General features: G+C 51.3%; 1 protein-coding gene across 1 annotated transcript; it reads right to left on the bottom strand.

The window, feature by feature from the left end:
- Nucleotides 1-10097: 10097 nt before the first annotated feature.
- Six2 (SIX homeobox 2) lies at nucleotides 10098-13686 on the bottom strand. Its single transcript, XM_020168988.2, has 2 exons — nucleotides 13019-13686; nucleotides 10098-10994 (listed from the first exon to the last, which is right to left on the bottom strand). The coding sequence occupies exons 1-2, from the start codon at nucleotides 13576-13578 to the stop codon at nucleotides 10664-10666; spliced, it is 891 nt and encodes a 296-aa protein (XP_020024577.1). The 5' UTR covers nucleotides 13579-13686; the 3' UTR covers nucleotides 10098-10663.
- Nucleotides 13687-23151: the final 9465 nt, after the last annotated feature.

Consider the following 23151-nt stretch of genomic DNA (forward strand, 5'->3'; position numbering starts at 1 on the left):
GCTAGGCAGGTGCTCTACCACTTGAGGCACACCTCTAGCCTTCTGATTCAATTTTTAAAAATCACTTTCAACTGAACCTTGCCCAGATTAATATCCTCTGCAACAATGAGGAAACAGACCCAGAGAAATGAGTGGCACTTGTAGACCAAAACATAGGAGTGGTATCTCCACGTTTTCTTTCTTCTTTCTCTTTCTTTCTTTCTTTCTTTCTTTCTTTCTTTCTTTCTTTCTCTTTCTTTCTTTCTTTCTTTCTTTCTTTCTTTCTTTCTTTCTTTCTTTCTTTCTCTTTCTTTCTTTCTTTCTTTCTTTCTTTCTTTCTTTCTTTCTCTCTTTCTCTCTTTCTCTCTCTCTCTCTCTCTCTCTCTCTCTCTCTCTCTCTCTCTCTCTCCCTCCCTCTCTCTCCCTCCCTCCTTCCCTCCCTCTCTCCCTCCTTTCTTCCTGTCTTCCTTTCCTTTTGACATTGGAGATTGAACTCAGGACCTCACACCTACTAAGAACATGCTCAACCCCTGAGTTTCATTTGCAGTCCCTCTACATATATTAGTTACCATAGAGAAACCAAGATAAGACAAAATACAACCAAAAGCAAGAAAACCTCCCAAAACATCAAAACATTGCACTAAAACCATAATAGTAAAAACAATAGTAACAACAGTTTCATAGAAAAAGGAAATTTTATATTATTATCATATTATTGTTGTACTGAGGGCACACTGTGACATTTACAAATGTTCTTACAATATATCATAATTAAATTCACTCCCTCCATCATTCTCCTTTATCCCCCTTCCTCCCATTCCTAGAATAGTTTCAACAGGTCTCATTTTTCTGTTTTCATACATGAGTACACAATATTTCCACCATATTCACTCTCTTACACCCCTCCCACTGGTACCAACCCCCCAGCAGAACCTGTTTTATCTTCCAGTCCTCTGCTTTTGAAAAAAGACATTTTTGTTTATTTAAGATAGCTATACCGGTGGCTCACACCTGTAATCCTAGCTACTCAGGAGGCAGAGAACAGGAGGATCACGTTTCAAAGCCAGCCAGTACAAATAGTTCAGGAGACCCTATGTGGAAAAACCCTTCACAAAAATAAGGCTGGTGGAGTGGCTCAAGGTGAAGCCTTGAGTTCAAGCCCTAGTACTACAAAAAAAAAAAAAAAAAAAGATAACTATGCAGGGAGTTTCACTGTGACATATAATACATATGTATTATAACATACACAAATGGTTCATTCCCTCTATTTTTTTCCTTTCCACCTTAGTTCCCTTCTTATGGTAATTTCAACAGGTTTAAAAATTCTATATTCATTCTTGTATCAAAATGTACATTAACTAGATTCACCTTCTTAATTTCTTTCTAAAAAATTTTTACACAGTTAAAATGCCTCTGTTCTAAAGTCACTGACAACTAACTCTTTATACAGCCTCAGTAAATCTTCTTCCTGGGATTTTTTTAAGTCACATAGGTAGCTTCATTTCCCAGCCTCTCTTATAGTTGGGTTGGTCATATGGCTAAGATTCATCCAATAGAATATGAATAGAAGTGGTCATCTAAGAGTCATTTTAAGAGTTCTCTTTTTTTTGTTGTTGTTATTGGAGTCTGAACTCAGGACTTCATGTTTGCTAAGCAGGCACTCTACCACTTGAACCACTCGGTCAGCCCTGATGAGCACTTCTAAATCTGCCCCCTCTGATGCTGGATCTCTCATCCCTGTCCTCCATGTTCCATATCCACACAACAACTGAATGTGAAGGACCCTAAGGACTTAGGTGATGGTGGAACCACCTCATGAGGGCAACTGGGTCCTTTAAGCACCCCTCTGGGAAACCACCTGCTGACACTTCTATTGGACTGTTTTGTGGTAAGAAATAAGTTAATGTTTTAGAATGTATTTGTTACAGCAATACCTAATACAGATGCTGGTTGGCTTACAATGGTCTTACATCCCAATAAACCCATCCTAAATTGAAAATATCATAAGTTAAAATGTATCTAATACACTTAACCTACAGTGCATCCTAGCTTAACAACAGTACACTGCAGAACATTGGTTTCCCTTGGGGTTAACTGGGAGCTGAAGCTCACTGCCTATGCAAGAGAGTACTACACTGCATATAGCTAGCCAAGGGAAAGATCAAAATCCAAAATTCAAATTCAAAGTATGATTTCTACTGAATGCACACTGCTTTTCTACCATCAGAGGTGGGGACCATCAGTACAGTGTCTTTTCCTGCTTTTTTTTTTTGCCTCAGCTCCATCTGAATTGGAACCTGGTCTGGGTTGGGTAGACTTTGAGCCTGAGGTAGTTTTTTGTTGACACAGCTGATAGGTGTGGTGGGTTTTCAGTCTTTCCTGGTTTCTGGTTTGGTGGCTAGCACATCACAGTTGCCTTTGGGTGATGTGGCATTATCTGTTTAACTTCCCAGGCTCCACGTTCCTGGTCTTCAGGAACAGAGGTGTTGTGTGCTGACCCCTTCTTAGCCCTGGAAATTGTGTCTTGGTTCCAACTGTTCTGAAGTATCACCTCCTTCACCCCTTCTCTGAGCCTGTTTTCATTCCTACTGGATCTCTAACCCTCATCCTCATTTCTTCCTATTTAATGTTATTTGTCTTCAGGGTGATGGTTTTAGCTAGTCCTTTAAAAAATAATGAATAAATGATAAAGTGAGACTTGACTTTTACCCAAATTAACACCAGGAGCTAGTATTTCCCAGTAAACAAAAGTCTTGAGTCTCTCCCCATTTTTTTTCCAGTTAAAAACAACTATAATCCTTTCAGCATTATTTACAAAATTTTTATTCACCTTCTGAGGAAATCTCTGGTTCCCAATTCATTTATTGAAATCCTTAATTGACAGGTCCTGAGCCCAATGAGTGGGCAAAGCTTTAGTTCTCTGTCCCACCCACTCCACTAGGCGTCTTCTGGTTGAGTTTCCTTTCAGTTATTCCAGGGGTAGGCTGTTCTAATTTTGAGGGCAACCACTTGAAGCCTCAGCATTGTCTAGACTTCATGACTTCTGCCATCTCTCTGAATACTTTCTCCAACCCCCAGGGAATAATTTTTGCTTGGGTTGGTTCAGGATCTAATATTTTCTCAAAGCTCAACAAATCACCTCAAAATTAGAGTGCAGAGGAAAGAGCCTCTACTATCTGTGTTACCTGAATAAAGCCACATGTAACAATACCCTGAGTCTCATTCCCTCACCTGTCAAATGGGAATCAGAATTTCCTACCTACCCTATATAACTTCAAATGTTAAAAAATGAGACCACTGATACTCTGCAAAGTACTATACCATATGAATGCTGGTAGCTATTTATATTATTTTGCTTTTAGAAACTACTCGGTTTCACCTTCTCAGCTTTTCTGATGCCCTCTGACCTCTTCCCCCACCCCATAAAGAGTCTTGTGCTGTAGTGAGTTGTCCCCAGTTCTGAAGGAAAAGGGAGAGTGAACCACTTCCTGGTTTGCTTTCTTTATACTTGCTTTCACCCTTTGTTCATTGGCTTACTTCCTTGGGCTTGGAGTCTCATGGTGACCTTCCAGGGACTTGGATGGCTTTGCCTCAGAACAGTAAGATATTACATACCCTATCTTGAAACTGACAGAATTACTTAGGTGGAGTTGGAGAGCTTGTACCACCAACATCTCTGCTAAGTGTGTGTGTGTGTGTGTGGCAGGAGGAATGGGCTGGATCTATTCTGGTCCTTTAGAGAGCAGATTTGGAGATCTGGGCTCCCTCCTAGCATCCCAGTGGTACTCTGTGAATAAAAGGATTCCTTTTCCTGTCCTCCCCCCTCCCAGGGCTGGGATGGAACCCAGGGTCTTGCACAAACCTCTCCCACTGGGCTACATCCTCAGATCTTGTTTTTTTGGAACTGGGTCTCACTATGTAGCTCAGGCTGGCCTTGAACTTGCTATGTAGCCCAGGCTAGTTTTGAACTCACCATCCTCATGCTTCAGCCTCCTGAATGCTGGCATTACAGGCCTACACCACCAAGCACGGCTTGCAATAAAACTTTAATATACTACCACTTCAGATGAGAGTTATATTCCTGATCAGCATAGGATTAATGGGGATGGACAATGAGGAGGATGTCTCACCAAAGACTCCTATCCCAGCCAAGGGTCCTCATTAAGCCTCATCCATCCCCACAGAATGGTCAGGATGGGGCTGAGAGTCGCAGACTGACCTGAGGCCCCAAGGTCTTATTTTTTACTCTGGAGTAACTAGAACTAGTGGAGCCGCCTGCGGTGCAACAGGGCGATGAATGATGTGTGCTCAGCGAGGGCTAGTGAGGAAGCTGGGTAATTACCCGGATTTCTAAGGAGATAAATTCTTCCACTTGACTTAAGCCGCTCCCTAAAACACAAGCCAGATTGCTGCCCCTCCATCAGTAGCCAGGCTGGTCCATCGTTTCGCATTACCCATGCGCTGCTGAGAACGGTCCCCTTGCTAGCCGCTGGAGAACTGGCGCCCACCCCTGCCATCCGGAACCGGGACCAGGAGCTGATATCTGGTGAAGAACGAGTGCTTCGAAATCTCAGACATCAAGTTCAAATGCCCGACCCGCCTCTGTAATGTGTGCGACTCTGCAAGTTCTCAAATCTGACTCCTCAGTTTCTCTTACCAGTAATAATAGCGTCTTTATTTGGCTGCTAATTAAACAGATACCAAGGGTGAACGTGCCCAATGCGTGGCGTGCATTGAAGAAACGGCTAGCATTTGGGCTGGAGACATGGCTCAAGGGATAGAGAGCCTACCTAACAAGCACAAGACCCTAAGTTCAAACCCCAGTACAGGAAGGGGGAAAAAAAGTAGCTATGACCAGTTACTCTAGGGAACAAAGAAGGGACATGAATTCGTGTCTTCACTGCCTAGAGAAAGTTACTTGACTAATTCCATGGACAATGAGTTTTTGAGCGAGTGAACCCCTGTCTGGGCAGAACCACTCGGGCCCTTGAAAAAGCCCGGGTGGAAGGGAATGGAAAGTCGGCAGCTCCGCAAGGTCTTGCCCGCTGCAGCTGTTGTTCTGTCCCACCGAACCGTTACTCTCTTTACAGGCCCTCGGGCGGCTCAAGTTCGACTCCGGGTAGAGCAGCAGAGGCGACGTTCGGCTAAGGAAACTCCAGAATCCCAGGCACTGGCTGTCAGGCCCAGGTGCCCAGGACTGGCAGAGGTAGAGTTCTCCGTACCAGGATGACTTCCAGAGATGACAAAGTTGTAAATGGCTTTCTATAGCTGTCCCAAGCGCTGGCTGCGCAAGGCCGCCTGCGCAAAGTACTACAGGGACTGGGGCTGCTCAGTGCCACGATTCGCGACTGCCCTGCGCTCAGGTCCTAAAGAATCAGCCTGAGCTGCACGCCGGCTGCTCGTCTTCAGAACTCCACCGCACTGGGGCAGAAGGAGCTGTGGCCAGCGCCAGGCGCCCCCAAGCATCAGAGACCTTGGTTTCCGCAGGCAGGCGGAGCCCTGTGGCCTCCAGTCCGCAGACCAGCGCAGTGGAGGGGTCGGATATTGTTACTCGGGGAGAAAGCACGAGCTAGATGCTCTAAATAGAGTGGGCCTCTCTCTGATTTCCGCTGGAGAGGGGCTGGGATTGTGGGCGTCCTAAAGAAGGCTTCTCCCTGCATGTCCGTCCATGTACGGCCTCTCGGGGTTGTAGGTCCCACAAGAAAGGGAGCCTTCAGGGTAACTAGGGGCTCCTCTCTAGGTGGGTCATTTCCTGACCCATCTTTACAGTGTTACTGAGACTCCATTGTTGGTAGGCTAGAGTAGCCACCTAGAAGCGGGAGAGCGGGCCCCAGCTCTGGCTCCCCTGAAGGGCGGCCACCCTGTCACTCTGGAAAAGCTATTTCCGAGTTCCAGCAGCACAGACTACCGCGAGGCGGCACGCAGGTCCTTGGCCCAGACATCAGGATGACAGGTCTTTCCAGACCACGCTTGAAGCCACCGCTGCTCCTCCCCGCCCCCTTCTTGGATCGAGGCGACCCGCAGGTCCTCCTTTCCTCCCGGTTCACCGACTGCACGTCGGCAGCGGCTCCAAGAATGAGGACTAACTCAAGCCAGGTTGGGATCCGGCAGCTCGAGAGGAGATGCTGGCCCTCCTCCAGCCCCAGGCGCATCCGCTCAGAGGATGGAGCGATTGGGCGTCACCTGACTTGCCTGGCTCCCCTAGTGCCCTGGGCGCCCACGGGCCACGCGCACGCACACCCATGTTTTCAGTCACGCTGTAAGGCGCACATCCGCCTTGTCTACGCGTACCAGCACGTTTTTTTTTTACCCTCTTGCTGTACAGTTTCTCTCATGCCCTCCTCACGTCTCTCAGTACATCTGCACTCACAGCTTCTCGTCAACCTCCAGCGTCCTCTAGGTAGCTTGGAGTGCTCATAAGACTGAAGCCCGTGGCGCTGTAGTAGAAATACGAAAAAGGGAAGGGACCCGTCGTGAGCCTAGTCCCGCCTTGATCTTTGCTCACCTGTCAACACAAAAACCTTTGTGTCTCTTTCTTTCAGAGTCCCTGGGACATCCCACAGGAGAGAGGGGATGGTGGGACCGTGGAGGCCAAATTCCGGCATGCAGACTTAGACGTCTCCACTTGGCTGTCCTCTACTTTTTTCAAGGGCCGAAATTGTGTTTTCAGTAGCCCAGTGTTTACTCCCACATCTGCCTGGCTCTGTTTAACTTTTCCTGGCTATGGCCGCCATCACCATCTGCTTCCCAAGCGGGTGCACCACTCCTTCGAGATGCACCTCTGTGGCAGGGACCAAAAGGTCCTGACCCAAGTTCTTAGGAGGGCCACGGGGTGCTGGGGTGCGGGTGGAGAGGAGACTGACCAACTGATCAACGCTTGGACAGCTTTGTCTGCTCCCCTCTGCCCTCCGTGGCTCAGGGCTTTTACGCCTGAGCCTGAGCAAAAGCAATGAGGACTGGTTCCTCTTTCTTCATTTGGTTTTGTCCTGGCGGGCTGCGTGGGCATGGAGTCTGGTAGGGAAAAAATGAAGGGCAACGCGGTCAGAGGTGCAGAAGGGGAGACTCCGCGTTTTCAAGCGACAGCATTCCTTTAGATCCCCGAGCAAAACTGGAGGCTTCCATGGCTGCCCCTGGTGGGGGGTGGTGGGTGAGGGGAGGTAGACGGGTTGACAAGACACTGAGAATCCTGTCTCATAGACGCGGACAGGAATGGCTTTATTCACCCTGCAAGAGCTGTGCAAATTAAGTCTATTTGGCGTGCTCTGGTCGGAGCAGGAGCTCCGGATAACTTGTAAAAATTTATGCAGTGGGAGAGTAGCTACTAGAATTTTTCAGCACATCTGTGTAGTTTTCCCCATCCCGTTTAAATAAACATTTTCCGGGTTAGCTGTCCAACGGTAAGGGAAAGAGGGCCTTTGCAGCAAGTTGCGCCACTAAGCGGGATTGGTTTCACCGAAAAAAGCCCTGGAACTGGCTCCCCGCCCTCTGCTGGCACGTGAAAGCTCTGGGCAGACTCTAGGGATCCCACCTGGCCTGACTGGAAAGGGGGTGCCCCTGCTGGGATCCCCGATCCGTTGCCTTTTCAGGCTGGGACCATCTCTTTCTCTGGGACCAAGCAGTTAGGTCCGGAGGCCTTCCCAGAAAGTCACTTTGAGGAGCCCTGATCCCTCAGGTCATTGGGCAAGAACTGCTGGCTGCTGACCGAGACACCAGTGTGTGACTGTGGATTTGCGCTCTTCGGTGTGGCCGGGCATGTGAGAGCACACACGCTCTTGAGGAATTCAGTTGTGCGTTATTCGCACGTATAGGGGACAGTGCCTGAGTACATGTGTGTGAAAATGGATTGAGGGTCTGTTTGTGCTTGCTTCTGTATTTGTGTGAGCGCAGATGCGAACGTGTGTGTGAAAAAGTCTGTGTTTCCCTAAGTTATCACTATGCGTAAGAAGTTTTGGTGCCACTCAACATGTATGGAACATAGCAGGATTAGTCGACCTAATGTGTGTATGTGTCCATGTGACAGTTAATACACAGCCTCCGGCGGTGAGTGTGGGACTCGACAATGGGGAGGGCAGGGGCAATGCGGAATACTGAACCTACTGTGCCTCATCCCCAGAAGTACGACAGCATGGACTGGACTCTGACTCAGCAAGGAGCCTCACGATGCAGCTGGGCTGATGCGCAACGACTTCTTTAGTTGTGTGCGTCTCTGGAAGTTCAGGTAGTAGCCGGCAACTTCACTCTTCTATTCAGCTGAGGTTGGGCGGCTTAGGCTTTACAAGCACAGACCAGTTTTCAAGCTCATCTGACTTGTCTTCTGAAAACAGAGTCTCCAGCAGAGGCCACGGGAGCTGGTGGGACTGGAATTTTCTCTTGGGGTTCAGAAGTGGAGGGACCCAGGGTGCCACCTTCCCAAGCGGAGGACTCCAGCCTCGGTGAGTAGTCCCAGCATAATGGAATTCCCTTAAACTCACAGCCTGTAACCTCTTGAGTCATTAGGTCACTCAGCTGCCTGAGTCGGTGCTAGAAGAAATCCTTGGTTCTTAAAAAGTGGAAGAGCAAAGATGTTCTGAATTTATCCCGATTTTATCAGGAAGCGCCAATTTTACCAGAAAGGAAAAGTTCCAAGGGGTGCCACAGACCAGACAAATGTTTCGTCTTCCCTGTCACCGCCCCCCCCCCCAACTCCTGTAGCAGGCACGATCGTCTTAGAGTCCTAGTCTCCAGAAGGAACATGTTCAGCAGCCACAACCACTGTGAACCGACTCCAAAAAGCCTCAACTTCCTCTTTGCAGTCCTGCCCCTTTTGTATCTGGCGGGACCGGCCGGAACGTGTCGGTTGCAAGGGGGTTAGAAGGCCGGAAGGGAGGCGGTACTGTAGATTAATTTACAATCTGAGAAGCACCTGCAGTGCACCACGCAGGAAGGCACCCCTTTGGCTTGATACTTCGACTGAAGGCACCCCACTTGTTCCCATCTACAACATGCGCCCGCGGCTCCGCTACCCTGTCTTCTCTGATTTCCTCCTTCCCCAACCTTCACCTCCACGCCAAACCCACAGAAGCACCCAGTGCAGGTTCGCGGTGCAGAGACCTTTGCGTCGCGGCCACACCCGGCTGCGCACCCGGAGCTTAGGTCTCAATGGCTGCCCTTGGGGTAGGCGAATCGCTCCAGTTCTGGGGACTGCGACCAACGCCGAGGAGTCTGTCCGACAGAAAACTTTCCTGGCCCAATTTGCTCCTCATCCTCAGCATCTGCAAACGTGAGTACCGGAGCCCGATTTCATAGCTCTCCACTACACCCCAAGTGCAAAGTGGCACTGATTGGTGGCTGGTGTGGGGGAGAAGCACGCCGCCTCCCTCCCTGCTTCTGCAGGAAGTTTTTCCTAGGACCCGGACTAAGGTATTTGGGGCAGGAGGTTTCAGAGTTTTTCGTCCCTTCACCTAGAGAGTGGGACATTACGTGGGAAGGTATCTCCCGGTTTCAGGGGTCTCATCGGAGCTCGGGTGCCCAGAAAAGCCCACCAGGGTTATCTAGCTCCTGTTGGGAAATCAGACACTGTTGCACTCTAGGCCCGCAGGCCTCGTGGCATATATCCATATATATTTATGATTTCTAATTTTATTATAAAATAAAAGCAGAAATATCTCCCGAAGAACATTCACTGAGGGCATAACACGGAAACGGCAAGTCCGCGGCTAGGGAGGCGCGCTCTGCCGGGAGCACCGCGGTCACAGTCCTGGGAGGAAGAGGAGAGCCAGCGCAGTGGAACCTCGGAGGGAGAAGGGGAGAGGAGTGAGGGGGTGGAGGCAGGGAGGGAGGGAGGGGGAGAGAGAAAGAGAGAGAGAGAGGGAGAGAGAGAGAGAGAGAGAGAGAGAGATTGTTCAGGGGCTTCTGGGGCCCCCCCTCTCTCGTTTCCTTAAGTTACTATGCAAAAAGCCATCACCTGTGGCTCAACAACCTGGTGAGGCGGGGGCCGTGGTGGTCCTCGGGTGACAGTCTTTGGAGATGTCCTAGGTTTAAAGGCCCTGACTGTCCTCTTCTTTCCCCTCACTCTTGAAAAGTGAGGGTTGGGAGGGGGCAAATAGACCAGAAGAGAAGGAGTACAGGCCAAGATGAGACAGAGATAGAGACAGAGATAGAGATAGAGATAGAGATGAGAGGAGGGGAGAGGGAGAGGGAGAGAGGGAGAGAGAGAGAGAGAGAGAGAGAGAGAGAGAGAGAGAGAGAGAGAGAGAGAGAGAGAGAGAGCGCCAAAAATTGAGAAGGAAACAGGAAAAAAGGAAAACAAGAAGGGGAGAGAGGAAAGAAACCAGAAAAAGGAAGGAAGGGAAGAGAAGGAAAGGGAAAGGCAAAAGAAGGGGAGAAAAGAAAGAGAGAAGAAATATATTAAAAAAAAAAGAGGTAGGGAGAGAGAGAATGGTGTATAATTTATTCCCTTGCCTGGTTCAAGACCCCGTCCCTGGCCTCCAAAAGATCTCAAAAGCAACTTGTTGAGAATAAATCCCTAAAAAGGACCCATACAGACAGCGGTCGGCTTTGCCTCGGCTGCCCGGCAGTTCTGCCCGCCCTGCATGCGGGTCTTTCAGTACCTGGTAGGGCCGCTGGCCCAGGGCGCCCTCCTGGCACCGCCTTTCTCTGGTCTCCCCCGCCAAGTCTGGAAAGCAAGCGCGTCCACAACAGAATCCTAGGAGCCCAGGTCCACGAGGTTGGCAGACATGGAGTTGAGGATGGAGTCCTGCAGGGTATGGTGGTGTTGCAGTGGGTCTGCGCCGCCTGCGCTCGGCACGGGCACCGGCACTGCGCTAGGGCCCGGAGGGTGGCCCAGGCTGTGCAGGGAGGGCAGCCCGGGTGGCGGTGGTGGGCTAAGCAGCAGCGCGGGGCTGGACGACGAGTGGTCTGGAGTCCCCGACGGCGTCTTCTCGTCTTCCGAGCTGCCTAGCACCGACTTGCCGCTGCCATTGAGCGAGGAAGCCAGTGGGTTGTGGCTGTTGGAATTGGAGTTCTCGCTGTTCTCCCTGCAAATGCAGGAGCAAAGCAGCGGGGTCAGCGGAGAAATCGAGGCCACTCAGAGCTATCCTACCCGGAGTCAGAACCTGCCGCCCTTCTCAGGAGACAGAGCCGCCACGCTGGTTGCTGGTGTTTTTCGATTTCCACCAATTTCTCAGGTTCTCTTTTCTGGCAGTTCTCACAACCCCTCAACCCCCAACAAGATTTCTCTCCATCCCTCTCCCTGTGTCACCGGGTCCCCTGTTCTCAATCTCAAGACTATCTTTCCTGCTCTTTGCACTTCCTGTCCTCTCCCCACCCCTATTTCTTTTTAGGAGCAGTGGCTGGTGAGCAGGAGTTGGGGGCTGGGCAGGATGGAAGAAATGATGCCTGTATGTTCAGATCACTCTTGGCTCCTCAAGCTAAGTTTGCTTGGTAGAAATGGGGACAGGCCGATGAGGGACCCTGCAGACTGAGGGACCCACGTGAAGTTGGGTATCTCACAGGCCTTCATTTCCCTTTGGTTTTCTCTGCCTCAGGGAAACGTCTGGCTGGGGACAGACTTGGCCTACGGATGAGGCTCCAAGGGTGGAGGACTCCCTTTCCCTGGTAACATAGTGAAAACTTCAGCCAGAAGACCAGAAGGTGGAGCATGGAGGGTAGCCCCTGGAAGAAGCAAGAAAGAAGGGAGGTGCTTGTTTGTCCTGGCCTAGCCTTGGCCCATCTTAACCAGAAAGTTGGGGACCCAATCTGCAACTCTCACCTGGGGCTTGGCCCAAAAATCCAGTTCTTCAGAAGTCTGGACTCATGCCAGTCTGCATGGAGGGCATCCAGCACAGAGAACCCACCTCCTGCCCTACCTTTGCTGAAAGACCCAGACCAGATGTGGATATTTGAAATCCTGGGTAGAATCCCCCCACCTTTTTTTTTTTGCGTCTTCCCAAAGGTTTTCTTCCTGATTTCTTGAGAGGGTTTGAAGCTGAATGAGAACCTTACCATGGTGGATTATTACAAGTTCAAGGTCCAGTCTGCAGCACCCTCTCCATCTGTTTCCACCATCCAGCATCCCCACCCCTAACTAGGATCATTCAAACTCTGGGCTGAACACACCCCATATCACCAAACCCAGGTGTCCTGTTTTCCAGTTACCTGCAGGCTATTTTCTGTTCCTTCGATCGATCGATCAGCTTCTCTCCCATTTTCCTGTCCAGATTTGGACCTCTGAGGAGCTACAGGGCAGGCATTTACAAGACCTCCTGGTCAACTTTTAAGCTAGTTCAGGAAGTCCTGGTTTCCCTGAGGACATGTAACTCTCAGCCCATCAGTGGGTCTCAGCTCTCTTCAGACATACTTACCTACCTACCTAGGACCTGAGAAGACAGAAGTCAAGGGCCTGCCGGGCTGCTGGGTCGAGCAAGGCAGAAAAGGGGGCTATGCTTCTCTTCTTCCCTCCCAGAGCTGACACCTCCTCCCTGGAGCCTTTTACCGTTTAGTCCTTTCCACGAGGGATACAGGACTGGCTTCCACATCCAGACAAGGAAAATTCTTGTCCATGGCGTTCTCTACCCAGGCCTTACTAGGGAAGTTCTAATCCCAGTCCTGACCCCTAATCATACTTTCGCCTGGAGGTGTGTAAAGCCAAACTGGGAAGTGCGGAGGGTGGGGGGCGGTAAGCACAACTAGCCAGAAATTTGCCACCCACCTCCACCTAGGCCTAAACATCGGTCTTGGTTTTTCGAAGGAAAATCAGGCCTCACCTGTGGTGCCTACCTTGCAGGGGATTCACACCCACAATTCTGCCCTTGCTCCAAAGCTCGCTGCTTGTCCATTAAATTGACAACTTCCCGCATTATTTTGCCCGCTTTAGACAAATCCCTGCTCTCCCGGACTCCAGCAAGACCTAAGTGCTGTCTGGGTCAGGCTAGGCTGCAGTTGGGCTGTAGACTAGAGGGTCTAGTTTAGGCCTTTGGGGGGGAGGGTGGACGGGCAGACTCCCTGCGACTCCCTCCCTCAGGCTCAGGAAAGCCGGCGCGGAAGTTCTACTTACTCGTACCTTTCCTTGGCCTCGGCCGCCCGGTCGCGCTGACGCCGGTTCTTGAACCAGTTGCTGACCTGCGTGGTGGTGAGGCCGGTGGCCTCTGCCAACTCGCGCTTCTCGCGTGGTGACGGGTAGGGATTGTGCGCGTACCATTCGCGCAGCACGCTGCGACTCTTTTCCTTGAAGCAATAGCTGGTCTCCTCGCCGTCCCAGATGGAGCGCGGCAGCGGGAACTTGCGGCGCACGCGGTATTTACCCACGGCGCCCAGGGGCCGGCCGCGCAGTTTCTCTGCCTCGATGTAGTGCGCCTTGAGCCACAGCTGCTGTAGCTTGGCGTGGTTGTGTGGCGAGAACTGGTGGCTCTCCAGGATCTTGTAGAGCTCGCGGAAGTTGCCCCGGTGGAAGGCCACCACGGCCTTGGCCTTGAGCACGCTTTCATTCTTGTGGAGGTGCTCGCAGGCGGGCAGCGACCACAGGAAGCGGCCCAGTCGCTCGATGTTGCCGCCCTGCTGCAGCACTTCGCACACGCAGGCCACTTGCTCCTGCGTGAAGCCGAAGGTGGGCAGCATGGACATGGTGCCGGCTGCACCCCCGCCCGCCCCCGCGCGCCCTCACCGCGCCTCTCGGTCCCGCATGGGCGCCTCCCCGCCAGCCGTCCGGGCAGAGCGGCGGGAGGGGCGAGCCCCCTGGCCAGGTGCTGGCTCCAGGCGAGTTCCGAGTCACTGCAGTAAGTCCTTGCGCCGACCGCGGACTCCGTGCTGTTCCAAGCCCCCGCCGCCTGAGCGCCCCGCCGGTGCCCGCGCCCTCGTCCAAGCCCGGGGCCCGCCCGGGGCGCCGCTCCGCATGCTCCGGGCCCGCCCGCCGCTCCCTTGCTCGCTTCTCGCTCGTTCTCCCTCCCGTCTAGCTCGCTCGCAGCTTTTTTAATAATATTATTCTAAGCGGGCATGAGGCGCGGCGGCCCGCGCCCTGATTGGTCGGGTTATCTGACCCGGGGCCTGCCTGTGCCAGACAATAGTCGAGTCAAATTATTCGCCATGGAGACGCTGTCAGTCATCGGTAACCCGAGCCCCGGCGGGCCGGGCGGCTCCCCTCGGCCGGCTCCGCTGACAGATCGCCTAGCTTCGCGCAAAGCGGAGGGCGGCCCGAGACAGAAGCCGGAGGCACTCGGAGAACCTTAGAGGCGGAGAGGGGGTGGGCAGAGGCCCGCGACGCCCGTGATTGACGGCGCGGACGCCCAAAGAGCAAGGGAGGAGGTGGGTGGAGGAGGACACTGAAGTGGGGGCGGAGTGGGACGCTGGGAAGAAAAGGGAAAGACTGAGATGAGGAAGGATGAGGAGGGATAGGAGAGAAGGAAAGGCGGAGGACCATTTAAGGGGGAGCCTGGCAGGAAGGGGTGGGAGAGGAGTAGAAGGAGCCTCCAAAGGGAAGAAATTTGGGGCAACTTTTTGCAAGGGGCGGTGCTGCTGCAGCTTCGCCTAGGCCCTGATAGGTGCCCCAACCCCAGCTGGGTCATTGCGTCCCTCCCGAGGTTCTGGGCAGATACCATCCTGGAGTGGGTCAGTGGGATGGAGAGTTTGGGTGTGCTCAGGCGCCGCTCAAAAACTTGGCCTTTCCTGCTGACAACGCCCCACCTCCATGCTAAAAACTCCGGACCCGATCTGTCCTCGAGGGAAAAGGAGAGGGAGTGGGGAATTTGGCAGTGGCTGCAGGCGGACATCTGAGAATCAACTTCCCGGAGGATCCCGCCTTTCCTCCTTTTCCCTAGCCGAGCCGGCTGCTCGGGCCGGTACCGCCCCTACTCTGCGCCCCAGCTCCTCATCGGGCGGGCGGGCAGTGACTCAGACTTAACTCCACGGGTCCCATGGTCTGAGAAGCTCCCGGCAGTTCCGAGTGGCCTCTGGAAGTTGTCACAGAACTGAGGGACGGCGACACAGAACTGAGGGACGGCGTAAACCCGAGACTGCCCACGGGAGTCGAGGGCAGGGAACCTTGGATGATTGTAGTGCTTCCCGGGTGGATGGAGAGAGTGCATGCAAGATCCACCATCCTCAGGCCTTTCTGGTTGCCTGGACACAGGCTCCTGGCCGCTTCAGGCTGAGAACCCGGGCGTTGAGGGCTTTTAAAAAAACGTTGGGCGGCGGCGGGGCGGGGGGAGGTGTCCTGATTTTTGCTTTATTTGTCAGGGCACGTGGTGTTGGTTCTCTGGGAGAAGGGCGCATGTGGGGAACTGGTGTGTGCGCGTGTGTGTTTGTGTGTGTGTGAGTGTGAGTATGTGGTTTCTGCTGTTTCTACGGGCTTAGCTCCTTGCCCGACTTGTCCTCTCACTTCCGTTTCCCCTCTTCCCGCACAGCTGTTTGCAGGCCGGAGGCTCTCAGTGCCATTCGCAATACCAGGACTCCAGCCAGCACCGATCCTGGTTCTGCTCTCCGCCTAGGGCTATGGAACCTGAGTCTAGGCTAGATTTCTTGTTCTCACCCCTTTAGGGTTTCTAGGGGGCTGTGATGGGAGCACTGGAACTGGAGTCCAGAGCGCTGGGTTGGACCTTTGGTTTTGCTTAATGTCTATGGGTAAGGCACTTATTTATTCCTTTAAGTGTCCAGCAGGATTTCCAAAAATTTCTTTCTGCTTTAGCATGCTGCAAGCCCTGTTGGGGTGTTGTAAGCAGAGAGCACAGAACCCAGGACTCCTCTAAGACTTTAGCTCCTGGTGTTGAGGCCACAGGACTGTCAAAGTAGGTTCCAAGCCAGCACCAAGAGGACAGCTCCCTGCAGAAATCCAGGTGGCATCAGTGTAGTCTTGCAGGGGAGAGGAGGTAGTCTGATGCATCCAGGCCCACCCTACTGGGAGTTCTATGAGCTGCCACACAGGGTTTGCCCCTGTGTGGGATCCTGAGAGACCTAGGGAAGAATTTATCCCAGACTGTAATGAGTTTCAGAGCCCAGTCTTGCTAACCTCCAACAAAGGGCAACATATTCTTTCCCCAGCACCTCTTCTCAGCCACACAGTTAAGAGGACTCAGTTGGCAGCTCTGGCCATGGCCATCTGATCAGGCTGGGGCTGGAGAGAAGCACCTCAGCCAGCTGTGGGTGGGACCAAGCAGTGACTTCCTGGTGTGACTTTTGGTTGCTGTGTCTTTTCTGGTGTGCTCTGTTTCATTCTTTTCCACTATTAGATGAGACCTGAATGATCTTTCAAATTCCTGCCAGTTCTGGGGTTGGGTGGGTTTTAGAGCATTAACCTTGAAAAAGTGGAGATGATCACTGTAAAATCAGGCCCTAGCATTTGCTTCAAGAATGGACTTCCCCCAGGACTGGGTCCTGTTAATGCTCAGCATAGGCAGATTTTTGGTGCCTTTTCTGGAGTTTCAGACTCCCTGTCCCTCCCAGCACTGCTCCCTTTTTGCTCCCCAGGTCCTGGAGCTTCCTGGCAACACTCAGCACTGCAGAGTAAAGCAGAGGAGGGACCTGCCACTCTGGGTGATACAGTGTGTGTCTTATAAAAAGTCATTACTGAACATGTATAGAAAACCTATAGAGCCATTACCTAATGTATGTGTGTGTGTGTTCTTATGTCTCCAGTCATCCACTCTTCTATGATTGTAGGATCCAGTATTAGCAGGTCTGGGCCAGAACTTCTTGGCAGCAGGGGCCTCTAGATGCCTGCCCTGAAAAGGTTAGGAGCCCAGCTAGGGTCTCTTCGTGCTTCTCAGTCCCTTCCTGCCTGCTCCCTCCCTCCCAGTCTTTGCCACAGGACAGAACACTTGGTAGGTGTCTGGGTGGGGATTTGTTAGATGCCAGCCTGACCCTAAGACAGTCTCAGCCTCCTGTTCCAGTGCTTAGAACAGCTGCTTGCCAGGCCTATGGGTGCCAGGTGCCTTGGGTCTACCTCTCCAGATTTCCAGAATCCTTGCTCTCATTTCTCTCTTAAGATGCTCACTCGAGGCTTGCACTAAAAATACTTCAGCAAGCACAAAAATGAGCAGCTCTATCCAGGGCCAGAAAAGAGAAAACTTTTGTGACCCTATGGGCATTTGGGCTTCATGGAAATGCTTCCTAGCACTTTGAGCTGCGTTGGAAGTCCCCTGGGAGTATCGGACTTTCTGGCACAGGAGTTGGTGGGTGCGCCCCATGATCTCACACAGACAGAATGCTTTTTCCCTTGACTTTTGGAATGGGACAATTTGAGGCCTTTGCATCTGGAGTTGGGTAGGAAGCTCTCAGGACAAAGCCAGTAGGCCACCACTTACTGGCGCCCACGGACCAGCCACGGCTGGCACACCACTCCCACACACAGCTGCATGAGCTTTGAGTTGGAGCCATTTCTAAAGGAACGAGGGTGATCTTGTGAGAAGGAGGCATTCGCCGGGCTATTTCCAAGGTTAGCGGATGAGAAGGCCTCTGTCCTGGGCAAATAGAGCCCTTGTTTTGACTCAAGGAGAAGAGAAGGGAGCGGGTTCTCTCTCTCTCTCTCTCTCTCTCTGTCTGTCTCTCTGTCTCTCTCTCTCTCTCTCTCTCTCTCTCTCTCTCTCTCTCTCTCTCTCGTGTGTCACTTGAGTTTTGAAAGCAGAAATCCCTCGGGAGACTCGGACCGCCAGCCTCACGCCTTCTGCGCAGTTCCTCACCCGGAATCAGAGTTGTGGAACGATCTGCCTCGGTGGGGGCCCTCCGCGCTCCCGCAGCTCAGGGCGCGGCCGCTGGACCTTCCCGAGTCCCCCTCCCCGCCACACACTCGGCCGAGCCACTTGGGCCTGAGTGGCGCGTTTCGTTGAAAGCGGGCCAGTCCCGGCGGGTTTGCGCCGCGGCTCCCGGCGCCTGCTCACCTGCCCCAGCACCAGCTGGGGTCGTCGCGTCCGGCAGACGCCCCAGGGGTGTTTGCAAATCCCTCACCCCGCAGTTTTCCGTGTCGCTGAACGTTTGGGGGCAGGTCCAGGAGGTGGGATTCCTCTTACGTGAATTTCCGAACCGCCCCCCCGGACTCCCCGCGCCCGCAAGGTAGCTGCACTCCCAAAAGGGCGCGAACTGCGGCTTTGCCCGCGCCTCATGTAGCTGGCGCAGATGGGCAGGTCTGCAAGGATCCCTGGGGTCACAGCTGCCCCTCTGCCCTCCCAGTCTTTTTAGCTTGAGACCGACGCGGCGGCCTGGAGGCTTGTCCTAAGAAAACGGTTTGGAGGCCGCGGTCTCCCGGGAGATCTCTTTCAAACGAAAAGAGCGAAGCCGGGAGCTCGGGGCCCATGAGAGGCCGGTGAGGCAGCGAATTGGCCTGGGAGGTGCCCGGACCCGGCGGGCGCCCGGCTACTTTCCTGCGACTCCTGACCTGGCTCGCGGCCTGCGGTCCCTGCCTGCGGTCACGGCATAGGCCCGGCGCCGCGCTCTCTCCCTGACTCCCTCCCATGGGTGGGACACTCGGGCGCGGCGGGCCGGGTTCAGAAAGTCGCCGATGCCGGCCGCGGGTTGCTTTTCCACGCAACGGTTGAGTGGCTGTGTGTTCCCATCCTGTCTGCGGTCGGGTCTGCGCGCGAGCGCCACCCCCCCGCCCCTCCAAGCAGGAACTCGAGTTCGGGTGGGTTTGTTCGGTTTCCCCAGGCCTAGTTGAGTAGGGCAAGGGCACCCGGAGTGCCCGCTGACTCCTTGCTCCTCACCCCACGCACTGACCCACCTATGAGCTGGCAGAGAAGTCAAGAGAAATAGAACGCGTCTGTGAGGACCGCTGCAGACACCCGGGGTTGCGAAAGGTTGCCAGACAGGGTCGGATTCTTGGGGAACAGACACTAGCTTTTCTCCATAGCTTGCTTCTCCTGCAGTGTCTGGGCCCCCAGGACACGTTTGGATGGATGCCTGAATGACCAAGAGGGTTTGACTGACAGCAACAAGTGGGAAGTGACCGGCCAGTAGAGAATGGTCCTCTTCCTCCTCTTGGCTCCTGTTCTCTGGCGCTCTCTCCCTAGCCCTCCTTTTCTTTATAGGGGAAGTCTTAGCTGGATTCCTTCTTCAACCAGAAGTACACGGTGTTAGAGTCCCCTTAGGACCCAAGAAGCTACAGATGGAACTTTCTGCTCTTAAAAATTTCAGGTCTGACTGCCTACAGCATTACCAAGTTCCCATGGGTTGCAGGAAAGAAACTTTTCTAAGTAGTCGTTCTAATTTTTCTGGGGCTGTTGTCTTTAGTTGCATTTCCTTAGTTACTTTACAAAAATCCTCTATAGGCAACGAGTAGATCAGGTTTCCGGTAAGAAGTGACTTTTTTTTTTTTTTTCATCTTCTTTCCATTACCTGTGAGAAACTCTATCTGGGAGTAGGGATTCCTGGCTTGGTACTTCTCTCTCGTGAGTTATCTATTTTTATTACCATTAATTACAATGCATCAGCTGCACTCATCAGTGATACTCCCTCCTCAAAGCTGGTGACTGCTCTTGGCTCTCCTGATTTGGGTAGCACCTGGGCAAGAGGCTGCTCCCATCTGGCCATTGGTGACAGCCACACAGGGGTTTCCATCAAGTTCTGCATTTTTAAAGAGAATCTGGAAAAAGCCAACATTGTTCCTAACTTGGAAAGCCAATACTTTCTTGTCTCTATGAATTAAGGCTAAAGTCCAGGGGCTATTTCTTATAGAATAATGTGCACTAATTAATTTATGCATAGTGCTGTAAGAACACTTTAATAAAGCAGGTAGAAACAAGATACAGTCCTGCTAGGCAGAGCAGATAGCTCAGGGATACCTGTGCAGGAGGCTGCTGCAGGGGACCTGGTCCAAGTCAATAGATGTCTTCTGGTAGCACGGTGGTTTTCTGGCTTGTGGTGACAGGTATAGTTATAGTTGTCAGCTTATGCTCAGGTGAGTAGAGCAGAGGATGTGGGCATCAGACCAACTGGGTCCTTGACCCAGACTCACTGCTCTCGTAAGTTACTTAAGCTTGGAGCTTTATTTTGTTCATTTGTAAAATGGGTGTAAGAGCCCAGAGCATAGTATGCATTTAACAGTTGTTTGTTGAATTCAATAAATTGTTTTGGGCTGTTGGAGACAAAGCTCATAAAACATCTGGTTCCTAGTATGGGCTCAATAAGAGTGGCTATTGCCACCAGGGTTGTGATTGTGATGATGTGTTTAGAGTTGCATATAATTAGTGTTTCATAGTCTCTCCATATCCCTGGGTTCAGTTTCAGTGACCCCTGGCCAACTTATTAGTCATTTTCAGAAATAAACAGTACATAAGATCTCAATTGTGTGTCACTCTAATGAAATCTGCAGCTGTCTTGCTGTGACCTACCTGGAACATGAATCATCCCTTTGTCCTGCATATGCACAGTGTGCGGTGTATACTGCTCACCCATTACTCACGTGGTAACTGTCTCTGTTATCATCGGTTGGGATGTCCAGGTGACCCTTATTTTCCTTAATAATGGCCTCATAGCCAAGAGTAGTGATGCTGGCAATTTTATTACAGCATATTCTTACAATTGTTTTGCTATTATTAGTTGTTGTTGTTAACCTCTTACTGTGCACTATTTATAAATTAAACTTTATCATAGGTAAGTTGTATAAGAAAAACAGTGTACCTATGGTTCAGTGCTATCTGCAGTCCCAGGCATCCACGGGTGTTGGGACATATCTCCTGCTGGTAAGAGGGGAGGGTCAACTGTATTTTAGAAAGCTCATGACTTAAGTGTCTAAAAGAAGTTTTTTTTTGGTGGTGCGGGGGGGACTGGGTTTGAATTCAGTGCTTCAAACGTGCAAAACAGGCGTTCTATCACTTGAGCCACACCTCCAGTCCATGTTACTCTGGTTATTTTGGAGATGGGGGTCTCATGAACTATTTGTCTGGACTTGTTTTGAATGGAGATCCTCCTGATTTCAGCCTCCCAAGTGACTAGGATTATAGGTTTGAGCCACCCACACCTGGAAAAGACAGTTTTTAAGTGATAAATATTATCAAGTCTCCAGTATATGCCTGGACCCAGGTGAAACACTTGGAAATACGTAGGTATGGAACTGGAGGTTCTTGGGAGCAGTTGGAAAGAAGAAAGTGTACAATAGGAAACTACCTTGGTTTCTGTGATCTGCCATCCACAGCTACCTTGGAAAGAGTGTGGGCTTTGTAAGTCAGCTGTCTGGGTTAAATCCTGCCTCTGCTACTGAGTAACAGTATTAAGGACAAGCCACTTAATCTCAAATACTTGGTTTCCTGGTCTGGGACAAGCATTGAAAGCAGATATAACAAACACCTTGCTCCCAGGGTTTAGGAAGAGGAAGTGAATTAATGTATGCAAAATGGCTGGATCCTTGTTCTGAGACAAATGGGAGAACTTCAGCTGCCAAAATGTTTTGCATTATCTGATAGTGTTTCCAGGATTCTGGTTTCATTAGAACAAATCTCAGAAAGCAAAAGACAGCTGCATGTAAGCGTGACATTGTATATTCCTATGGGCTTGACATAAAGCTTTCTCTGTCTGTTAGGTTAGTTTTTAGGGCTGACCACAAAGCAACTCATATGGAAAACTCCAGAGGTGTGTGGATTGTGACCAAGAGAAAATGAAGCGATTCACTTCCTCTCCCTACTCCTTCCTCTTTGGCTTTCTGTGTCCTGAGATAGAGCCAGATGTATCTGTTAAAATAAAAAATAGCTTCCACTAATAGAATATCTTGTATGCACAAAGCAATATACTAATGTACAATTGGTATGATAATCCTGTAACGTGGGCATTATCAGCATTTACAGATGTGGCTCAGACGTTAAGCAACTTGACTGAGGTCATACAGCTGGAATTTCAATCTTTGTTACCAAAATCCATACCATAAACCATAAGGCTCCTTCCCAGCTCCTCTGTAATAGCAAGAGTAATAATAATAGGAAGAATTTACTGAATATCTATTCTGTGTCAGGCATTGGACAGTTTTCCATAATTTCCAATATTTCAGTATCTGGGCATGAACAACTCCATGACACTGAGGCTCAGCGAGGATAAGTATAAATGATGCAGCTATGTCAGAGCTCTTTGGCTTCAGAGCACACTTCAGTGGGCTAACTTGCCCACCATGCTCCTCTTGCTCCCTACAGGTCTTCCCTGTCTGCACTCAGGGTCCTAGGCACTCCAGTGCTCAATGGTTGAGAGTTCCTTCCAGGAGCCAGGAAGAAGATGAGATAGCTGCGAGGAGAAGCTTTCTCTTTGGGGCCCCAAGTCCTGGAATTTGTGGCCTTTGGTTCTGTTTGCCCCTGTTGGGCATGAACCATTGTGGCCTGGGCAAACTGCAGAGTAGCATTCTTCCTCCATAGCTGGTGAAGTATGGCCATATTCCTGGCTCTACTGAGTTGGTCTCCATTATGGCCAGGGTAAGCCTGGGACACTCCAAGAATTAGTGTCTTAGTCAAGGCACTTTGAAGTACAAGTCACAGAAACCTGCTCGGACTAACAGAAGAAACAGAAGAATAAGCGTATGGTGAGGACTCAGGGGTGCAAGGAGCACCACTGTCCTCAAGAGGAGTGGAACCAGGACCTGCAGAACAGTGGAGAATTAAGGCAGCCATTTCCTGACCTGGGATGGTTCTTTCTCTGCTCCCTTTTGAGCATCTCTGCTCTCCCTCTGAAGAGCAACCTTCCCTCTTTCTACTCTTGTTGATACTTCTCCAGCCTTTAATGTGTCCTCCTGGCTCTGGCACTTGAAAATCACTGATCTGTTCCAAATTCTTAAGAGAAAGAGGGGGAGGAGAAATGGAGAAGCAAAGGAAAGGAGAGAGAAAAAGTGGGGTGGGGAAGGGAGAGGATACAACTCATCTTGGGTCAGATGGCTCCCACTCTCATCAGTGATGTTCAGGTGGGCAGGTGGGGTCTATATGGCCCACTGCCTAATCCACAGAGACTGGGAGCCCAGACTTGGTGAAATGAAGTGGTTATAGAGCTACACTCTACAATCCAACGTGCGCCGCTCTGCTATCCAATGTGCAAGTGTGGTGCCTGGTACACAAGAGCCATTAATTATTTGTTTCTTTCTTTTCCCCCTCCTCCCCACTCCTCAACATTGCCTTTCCAATCCATCCATCACAAAGCAGCCAGAGCCACCAATTTTAATGGCACCCATTAACCTGAGAGTGAAATCTGGACTCCTGAGCATGGCTTATGAGGCCCTCTGGCTCTATGCTTTGCACATGCATCCTA

The sequence above is a fragment of the Castor canadensis genome, chromosome 12 (assembly GCF_047511655.1).
Source record: "Castor canadensis chromosome 12, mCasCan1.hap1v2, whole genome shotgun sequence".
Taxonomy (NCBI): domain Eukaryota; kingdom Metazoa; phylum Chordata; class Mammalia; order Rodentia; family Castoridae; genus Castor; species Castor canadensis.